The sequence below is a fragment of the Peromyscus leucopus genome, chromosome 9 (assembly GCF_004664715.2).
Source record: "Peromyscus leucopus breed LL Stock chromosome 9, UCI_PerLeu_2.1, whole genome shotgun sequence".
NCBI classification, from domain to species: domain Eukaryota; kingdom Metazoa; phylum Chordata; class Mammalia; order Rodentia; family Cricetidae; genus Peromyscus; species Peromyscus leucopus.
The window spans coordinates 56,392,047-56,402,046 of NC_051070.1; the positions used below are offsets into that span (position 1 = coordinate 56,392,047).

The 10,000-nt window shown below is 46.1% G+C and overlaps 1 protein-coding gene across 1 annotated transcript in view; it reads right to left on the reverse strand.

The window, feature by feature from the left end:
* Nucleotides 1–316: 316 nt before the first annotated feature.
* The window catches only part of Adra1a (adrenoceptor alpha 1A), a 107,167-nt gene continuing 97,483 nt past the window's right edge, over nt 317–10,000 (reverse strand). The window contains 2 exon segments of the mRNA XM_037208441.1: nt 317–4,125; nt 8,478–8,863. Coding sequence (XP_037064336.1) covers nt 4,117–4,125; nt 8,478–8,863 — 395 coding nt within the window. The 3' untranslated portion in view covers nt 317–4,116.

The following is a 10,000-nucleotide window of genomic DNA, read 5'->3' on the forward strand; positions in this document are numbered from 1 at the left end:
TCTCTCTCTCTCTCTCTCTCTCTCTGTGTGTGTGTGTGTGTGTGTGTGTGTACTGAGTGACACAACTGTCCCTGTCCTTCAGAACTTCCATCTGGTTGAGAAGTCAGAACCCATGTAAGGTCAATGTATATGATTCACCTTTCAAAATACTTTAAGTGCTAAGGTTTTAAGAAGCATCCAGGAGATCCAAGCAAGTGCATAATTAGTTGCTAAATACATTTTACAGACAATTGGCATAAAAACTTAGGGGAGGAATAAACAGAAAGGACTGAACTTGAACTTCCTGTCTAGGTAAAGGATTATAGATTTTTTTTTATTTTGGTATGGGAAGAAAGGAGAGAGCGTATGGGATCATATGAGTGGAATTGAATGCCTCCTAAATTCCTATTTCAATTCGATCTCACATTTCCTCACAATGTGACTGTGTTTGGAAATAGTCTTTGAAGGTAATTAAGGTGCAGTGAGATCACGGGGACAGATCCTCCAATGTGACCAGTGTTCTTGTAAGAAGTAGAAGACCACACGGGAATTCAGGGGGAAGTCAACATTGGCTGAAGATGAGACTGCCAGCTAACACCTTGATTTGGGATTTCTAGCATCCAGGACCGTAAGGACCCCAGTGGATGTCATTGAAGCCACACAAGCCTGCATTATTGGGCAAAAATGGAACCAGGAAATGAACATGAGGCTATTGATGCTGAAGGTGCCAGCAAAAACTGGAGCACTCACATGGGAGAAGACTCTTCAGGACCGATGTTTCAAAGGCAGGGTTTACAAGAAGGGGAATCCTAAGTTCCAGGAGCACACAGCATGGCATGTGTGTGTAGGAGGAACAAGGAACAGAGCCGTGGAAGGAACAGCATCCCTGTGGACGGTCCAGCTGAGGGTATGCCTCCTGATGGATCAGTCATTGCTCAGTGTGAAGGGGGAACTGAGTTGACTTGATGGGTTCATCAAGACCTTGAAGGCCCTAGAGAACTCCTAGGAGGGAAAGCTCACAAGCAAGAGAGAACAAAAGCAAGAGACAAAAGGTGATGATGGAGAATAAAAGTTGGCTTCGAGCGAATGGGAAAGATGCCCAAAGTATGAGAGGTTGATTAGAAGTCCTCCAGAAACCATTCCAAGCCGCAGCTCCTCTGAAATGCGGCTGCACAGTGTGCTTGTGCCCTTCACATGGGGTGGATGGCCCAAGAACAACAGAAAGGCAGAAATCCAAGGTGAGGATCAAGGTCCTGGAAGGACCAGGGCCCTGAGGATGCTCTCCGCTTGCTGGCCTCATTTCCTGGCCCAGGCTCATGGCCAAAGGTACTGTGATTGCTTTGGGAACTTGTCCTTTTACCAGAGCACGGAGCACAGATCCCACAGACAGGGGCCCTAAGGAAACACCTTTCATTGTCTGTAAAGCTGGCAGGGGTGCAGGGCTGATTTGTGGGGGCAGGGTGGAATCAGCAAAGGGGCCTATAAAGGGCAAAGGGTGTAGACACAGCAAGAGGTAGGAGAAGGGGTGTGGAAGGGAAGCTGGTGTTCAGCACCTACCCACGCCTCCCTTTCCACTCTCAGGCTGGCTGTGGGGCTTTCACTGGATGGTGCCAATAGTTCCGGGTCTTTCCAAACTGTGTCTGCCTCCACTGTCCTACCCACAGCCTGGTCACTGAGCCTCCTTCCTCAATACTCAGATGCTGCACTGAGTCATGTGATCTGAGCCTGATTTGCATCTGGAAGCCCCCTGCTCCTCACTGACCCTTCAGGACTAGAGAGGGAAGGAAGGGGGTTCTCCATGGAAGCGCTAGCTCAGGGAAACACGGCTTTGCACTTCTCAGGGAGTGCTAAGTAAATTTTCTTATAGGGGAGCCATTTCTATTCCATTAGTGAGTTCAATTTAAGAGGGAGAGAAGAAATAAGAAAGAAAGGGAGGCGTGAGAGACAATTCTATTCCCATTTATCTTCTGGAAGATGCTCTCTGTGTCCTGTCACTTTTCCTAATGAGTTCCAGTAGGTTTCAAATGTCCTAACAGAGGGCACTGTGGTCAGAGAGCCTCTTCAAGAAGCCCCAAAGCTTTCTGGGGATCTCCACTTTGATGAGTTCTGGGAGAAATTTCAGGACATCCTTGGGCAAGTGGCTGCTCTGAGTTGGACAGATGTCATAGGGGAAATTGTCTTCTAAGCCTGGAAGGCCCCTGGAGTCACTGTGGCTTCTGCTGACCTGGCTGCCCATAGGGCACAATGGGGGAGTGGCATGTGCCTCCCTCTGCTCCTACCACCTGCCTGGAAATGATGAAGATGTGACTTACCCCTTTTTGCAACAACCCACGCAGTCTGTGAACGTTGACTTAGTCCAGGAGAGATACATCAGTGACCTATTTTTTATAAGCATGCTGATCACCTATAGCCACAGTTCAGTAGTATTGGCTCTATATCACAATCTAGTGGTGGTGTGGAGCATGGATGGAAAATTGGGCTCATGGGCTAAACCTGGTCCACACCTTGCTGTCTTTTGGGCTACAAATGGATCCACATTTTTGAAGGTCTGCCCATAGCCTCCCACCAAAGAGCCCAAACAGAGAACTTATAGTCCATCATGACTGAAATGTTAACCATCTAGCCATTTACAGAAAAAGTTTGCCAACTCCTGGTATACATTAAACAGACATTTATTTATTTATTTTTGGTTCCTCTAGGAACACCTCCCCATTTATAACAATGCCTCTTGGAAAAACACACACTTGATTTCTGGACACCTCAACTGAGAATCCTGCTGGCTCGTACACTGGGGACTGTCTCTTCCTCCCTTTGGTTTCATGCCGGGCTGGTACAGTGAAGAGAGGCCGTCTGGGATTGCTGATCAGAGTGTGCCCAGTGACCCACAGGTTCCCTTTGGGACCTTTCTGTTCCTGAGGACCTTAGGGTGACAGTCACAGCTGGCTTTGCCTTGCATGTCACCCCTTTGGGCAGAGCAGCAGCCTTCTGTCCCTGGCTAGTTCCCTGGGTCTGTAGCAGCTTGTCTGTGGAGAAAGAACAGAATGACACGTGCCTGTCTGCTAGCACGTTGGCCAGGACAGGAGGGCAGAAGTGTGGACAGAGCTGGAGTTACGTGCTGGAACTGAAGTACTGGACTATGAAAATTAGAGAGTCAAAATACATGGCGGACCCTGGGGACATGGAAGCATCGTGGAGAAGGTTGGATATGAGGGTATTCAAAGAAGTTCTTAACTCATGGCTTCTATTTCTTCACATGCCAAATGTAGATAAAAGCTCCTTCCTTTTCCTTATCCCACACAAAGATGACCTGAGAAAGGTTTGGTAAGTATGTGGTGATACACAAATCCACATATATATGGAAACATGAAATTCATGTTGGAATTTCTGTTTTAGCTCCTTCTCTATGACATTCCAATACACTTCTTTTATTCAGCCTATTTCATAGACCAGGATGTTCATTGTATTTTTTTCTCTAAGTGCAGTGCTAAGCTGTGCTAAGATTTTTTTCCCCACTTAATTAAGTCTGTATTTTTCGTGGCTCAACAACCATCAACCCTAGCTTATAATGAGACTGCTCCGGGTGTGCTATAGGGACAGCATGGCAATAACTTCCAAGCCACATGGAAGAAAAGGTCATTATTTTGCCTTTTCCTGAATAAGCCACCAGTTCCTTTCTCATCAGCTGTGGCAAAGCATGACTAACCCTCCCAGCTGTGAGCCGAGGCTATGGCCAATCTTCTCCCTCAATGCTCCCTGCCACCCCTACAGCCTTTGTAGGTTCAGCAGTGGCCGTTTGAAACACGACATTCTGCAGAGATCAGGGAAGGCTCTTTCTCAGCTCACTCTCAGCCATAGGGTCTGGGAAACATGAATGAGATCCTGTCAGTGAATGGCACCTTTGGCCAGGGGCCGGCTTCACATGCTGAAATCCTAACTCGCTTCCTGGCCCAGCCCCCACAACGGTCATGTCCACTCATTCATCTTGCAGGGAACTTGGAGGGCCAGGGGCCACTGTTGCCATGGCTTTTGGAAGACGTGGCCTCAGCCCAGCTCCTCAGCATAGTTTGGAGGCCCAGGGCAGGTGCAGTGATCCAACTGGGCTCTTTCGGAGCTGTGCATATACAGGTGGTTTCACGGTTAAAAGTCCTGGTAGTGTAAAAAAGAGACCAGAGTGACCAGTGAGCATCTCTGATGCCTGTACATCTGCTCCCTCTGTCTTCTCTTGATGCCCTGGTTTTTGTGTGCCTTTCATCTACCTGCCTTCCACCTGTTTGCTTTTCCCTTTGCTGATGAGCCAATCTTTTCCCTTAATTAAGTCAGCAAGCATCCATTGGAGAGGCAGCATCATATTTTGGCAAGAGGATGGGGACAGAGATATCCCCAGAAGCAATTAGGAATGTTTGTTAGCGGTGATTAAGGAATTGTGATTAACACATGAATAATTACCTGCTCAAGAAAATGGTTCCTAAAATAGTTTCACTCCCAGGCTTTCACCCCCAAACACACTGGGCTGAAAGGGCTTTATGATGGTTCATATAGAAAAGGAAGCTAGCTAGGATGCACAGTGGCCTGCCAATGGCCTGTGTTCCAAAACTGCCATGGTCTCTGTCTACCTGGAGACCAGCATTCTGAGTGGCATCCAGGAAAATCATGTGCCCAGTATGGGCTCTGCAATTCTTGGTGGGATGTCTCTAGCCTCTTCCTTTTTTTGATAACTTGTAAAATAAAGGTTGGAATTGAGGGGAGCAAGAACAAGTGCTTTATCTGTTGATAAATATTTTTGAAGAGGCATACCTCTCAAGTGTTCATGTTAACCGTGGTTGGCCATTCATGGCTTCCACATACCACCTAGGAAGTGTCCCATATATCACTGGGCTTTTTCATTCTTGACCAATTCTTCCATGTTCTGTTATATGCTCATCTTGTCCTGGCTTAGTACAACCTATCCTCTATGCAAGGCTTTAGTCATATCTGGGAGTACTATGTCCTGGAGAGGGGAATGCTCTCTAATAGTTGGAATCGTAGACACAAGGTTTGGTGGTGTGTTTGCTAAGATTAATATGTAGAAAAACCCTAAGGGAATAAATTACATTACAGTTTGGGTATGAAATGGTCTCCTGAGAATATTTAGTTCAAACTCCCCTGTCCTAGTGTGTGAAACAGAGGTATCACACAGAACATGAATACCTAGGAGGAAACTCAGTTTTGAGCCACCGTTCCTTCTTGCCCATGGGCAAGTCCTTAGCCTTTCTCATCCATCAGAGTTTCATTTTAGAAATGGTAATGGGAGAGTTTCTAGAGGATCACAGCCACTGATCCATGACATGCAATAGAGCTAACAGAAGCGCCATAAGAAAGTGCCTATAACTCAGCTGTCTATCACTGTCTATCTTAAATGGACCAATCCAAGTCAGTGATGAGAGTCAGGAGCCTCAGTGCCTTGCAAAGTGTGTCGCATGCAGAGTGATGCCATGCAGAAGCAGTCTTGGATGAAACTATGACAAGAGGAAGCGCTTTTCTTGCAGTGGTATAGCCTGGAATTTTTTCTTTTTCTTTCTTTCTTTCTTTCTTTCTTTCTTTCTTTCTTTCTTTCTTTCTTTCTTTCTTTCTTTCTTTCTTTCTTTCTTTTTTTTTTTTTGAGACAGAGTCTCAAGTAGTCTAGGCTTTCTTAAACTTACTAAGTACTCAAGGTTGACCTTGAACACTTGGTCCTCCTGTTTGCACCTCCTGAATGCTGAGCTGACAGCCGTGAGCTGCCGCTCTCGGGTTTAGGTGCTGCCGGGTTTAGGTGTATGTCAGGCAAACATTCCACCCACTGATCTACAACATCTCTGATGCCCTGGAGAAATTTTTGAGTAAAGAGATGCAAGGTCCCTCTTCATACACAGGGTCTGAATCTCACACTAGTCTCAAAGTCGCCTACCATAATGCCCCACTGATTTCATGTCACAGAGACCATCCCCAAAGCGATTTTTTTTTTTAGAACACACAAGAGAGGACATTTTAACTGGGGTTACTCTGGGTAAATTCCTCAAACTCCAAATAGAAGCAGTAAACACATGAATATAAATATGACAATCATTTGTTTGGCTGCAACCATTTTAGATAGTTTTTGGCACACTTAAAGGTACAGACTTTTTTTTTTCCTTTGGCGGGTGATTAAAAAGCAATTCCACTTTTATGTTGTTGACCCTGCTTTTGACACCATGTTTTGGTGGCATTATCAATTTCTTATAAATTAGCTGTGTTTTTATTCAGTGCCCTGCTATGGGAATGGGAAAAAAAAGCTATTAGATACTGGCCTCCTTAGAGGGAGGGATGGCCTCGGAGTGAGTGTGTGGGAAGTTGTTTATGGGCAATTCTGCACCAATACGATTGTCATGGTTTTTATGTGAGGACACGAAGATTTTGGAGTTTTTTTCCTTTCTTCCTGATTAGAACTGGCACCAATGGTACCTTTATGATGTGCCTAAGTTTTCCCCACTTTTAACATTTGCACTTATTCACCAAGGATTTAAAGGTCATCGGTAACGCGGGATGGTACCCTGCTGAAGAAAAGCTATGATCCTTCTTCCTGTAAAGATGTTCTTCTATGGAGGCATGCCAAGAACAAGGATGGGTTTTAGAATTCAAATCTGGAATGAAGTTGATTGGAATAATGAAGCTTATATAGAGAAGATGCAGGCTTGCATTCTGAAGTTCTCCCTAGATGCTTTGACACCCACATCTGGAAGAGCTGTTAGGAGTTTTGCCGAGAGCCCAAGAGAGCCTAAAATCCCAGCCAACTTCTCAGCGGCAGAAGCCAAGTTTAGAACACAAGGCCAAGTAACTACCTTGCTGGCCAACAAGTAGACACAGCTCAGGAAAAGGTAGAGAGGAAGTGGGTCAGATTCAAGGTCCTAAGACAACCAATCACGAAACCCACAGCCGCATGCACACATTTTCTTCATTGCAATGTGGATAAAGATTTGCCTTTAGAAAGACTTAGGGGCAGAGTTCAATTTGATGTAAGGGAGGAAAGGAAAGATGTGAGGGCCAGCAGCCACTCTGTGAAGGTTTCACAATAGCATCAACCTGCTCTGAAGCTCTTAGGGGAAGAAGTTACAAAAGATGTTGGTTGTAATTCTTAGGAGGGCTGTTGCCACAACATTAAACCTTATTTTACAATTCTTAAGGTGGAATGGCAGGCATGTTTTAATTTTTATGTGTGATTACCATAGTCACCATTCATAATATCATGAATTATTAAGGATGCAAGGATTTGGTACACATAAAGCAAAAAAAAAAAAAGCACATTCCCCAAGGTTTTGCAAAAACTAGGAATCAATTTGGGCAGCTGTTTTGCAATCAATTAAAATGTTTGAGGGTAAGCATCAGTATGTTGGGAAGCTCAGGAGGGGTGTACCTGGACCCCACAACTCACTCTACATGCCACAGCTGAACCCCATTCACTACACAGCAATGAAACGAGGGCCAGCAATGGAAGCAGTATTCTGCCAGTCCTGGACTTCCATGATGGAGTTCAGGAAACGGAAGTGGTTTGTCCCATCAGAGAGGCTGCATGACCACAGGGCATTAGCCTGGTGTCAGTACCCATCCCATCCCAGCGTCTTGCTCTTTAAGAAGATACAAGTAGAAAGCCTTCTTCCACCAGGTCATGCAACTGCTGTCCCAGGCATGCCTTCTCTTGAGGAAAGCATGCTGTCCCTGGTTAGTTCTGCTCCTTAGATCCAAGGTTGGACAATGCACTCCACTTTCAAATGGGGATAAGGAACCCATCAAAAAGCAACCCCTGGGAAGCCCTCTGTCCAGGTTCACCAAGCTGAGAATCTGGTGGCGTTTCCAAACTCGCCCTAAAAGCATGTTGGCCACTACCTTACACTCCTTCCTCTCTGGGTCCCTGCTCCATAAATGTCAAATGTAGTTGCCAGTAGGTTCAGCCTGAAAATAAAATTCTCTCCCTTCCATCAAGAAATAGCTCCAAACTTAGAGTGTGTGCTCAAAATATTCACAATGAAATCATCATCCTGTATTTATAGTCTTTTGGATTGTGTATGAAATTTTCTTTCCCATGGTATTTCTTGTTGAAAGGGTCAGTTGTGGAAAGCAGGATCAGAGAATGACTGAGGATTTGAGCTGAAGGGAAATGGCCCTTGCATCATTCAGAACCTATTAGTTACCAGACACCCTTCCCCTTACCCTGTGCCCTACCCACTTGTCCCGTGAGCTGGTACCCTCCCTCTCCCCTTTCCCAGATGGGGACCTCCTTGAATGGTCCTGGCTTGTCCTTCAAGAACTCACTGGCCTTCTGAGTGGCAATCAGCAGTACCTAGTGTTACCCCTCTTCCCGTAACCTTTCCCATCCTCTAGACTTCCTCCCCATTTTCACCGAGGGAGATGGTGTGGATCTTAATGGTCGGAACTTGGTGATTTTCTTCAAGGCTGGGGGTCGAGGACCCCACACAGCAGCAGACCTGCAAAAAGCTTTTACTCCTCACCCGGGCTGTGGTACAGGCAGATTGGTCCTTCGGCATTGTAATCCTGGCCGATCCATGGGGCGTGGAAGAGAAAAACTTCCACTCACAGACTCCATCTGTCTTGGAGATTTTATAGAAAGTCTCTCCTGAGCCCACGGGGATACGCACCATGTCTCTGTGCTGCCCTTCCAGGGCCTGGCTGGGTGGGTGCAGGGTGTAGCCCAGGGCGTGCTTAGAGGATTGCCTTCTGCGCAGACACTGGATTCTCAGCACATTCTGAAAGGCTTTCTTGAACTCCTGACTGGAGCATGGGTATATGATGGGGTTGATGCAGCTGTTTAGGTACCCAAGCCAAAATACAATTTTGAAAACAGTTTCCGAGGGCTTGAAATCCGGGAAGAAGGAGCCTGAAAGAGAACACAAAGGGTTACACGTGTGATTGGCCAGTCAAGAGGCCAATCAGCTGAAACTACAAACCAACACGCATCTTTTTATATCTGTAAAGAGTTTCAAAAGCTTCCAGATGCTAGCAAGTGTCTCACATTTGCTGGTAACCTCTTTGTTATGATTTCAGAGTTTTTCAGACAGATAGGCTTGTACCAGCTCCCTCTCTCAGTAATAGAGAATCATCTTTCAGCCTCCTCAAGCCTTAGAGAGTGCAGCAACCCATTTTTGGTAAAGTCTAGACACATGGTTTTGCCTGAGTTATAAAATAAGACAGGGGAACATTCAAACCCACATCCACATTAAAATTCGATTACCCCAGCCGGGCAGTGGTGGCACATGCCTTTAATCCCAGCACTCGGGAGACAGAGGCAGGCGGATCTCTGTGAGTTCGAGGCCAGCGTGGTCTACAGAGTGAGTTCCAGGACAGCCAGAGCTGTTACATAGAGAGAAGAAAAATGTCATTACCCAGTCATATCCTCTGTGAGCAGAAGATTCTAGACTGCCCAGCCCAGCACTCCTTATTTTTCCTCCCTAGACATTTACTAGCTCCTCGAAAAGGCATCGTATGATTTTATGTACCCCCAAAGGTCCCTCTTACTCCTTTCAGAGGGTTTGTAAGAAGAGCTTCATGGTCTTCCCCTTCCCCCCTTTTCACTCTTGAGTTGCTCTCCTTTCCTTCCTCGCTACGTGTAATAGTTTCATGTCCACTCAGGCGAGTGGCTTTGGGAAGTCTTACGGCACCCATGGGCTTCCGTTTTTGAAGAAAGTGGGAGGTTGAGTGAGAGTTTCCCTCATGGATCCACACAATCTTTTTCCTGTCTTTCAGCCTATGGTCTTTAGTAGTATTGTTTTAATTTATTGTTTGAGAAGTTCACACATGCATCTAATGTGTTTGGGTCAGATCCACCCAGACATCCTCCCCTCTGATTTCTCCCTTACCCTCACCTCTTTCCCCTCCCAACTTCATGTACTCTTCCTCTACCTCACTGAGCCCACTCAGTTCTGAATGTGCTTTGGAGCAGGGGCAGCCCATCTGGGGATGCATTCCTGAAGAAAACCGATCCTCTGCCTCCTCTAGCAGCCATCAGGTGGTGAAG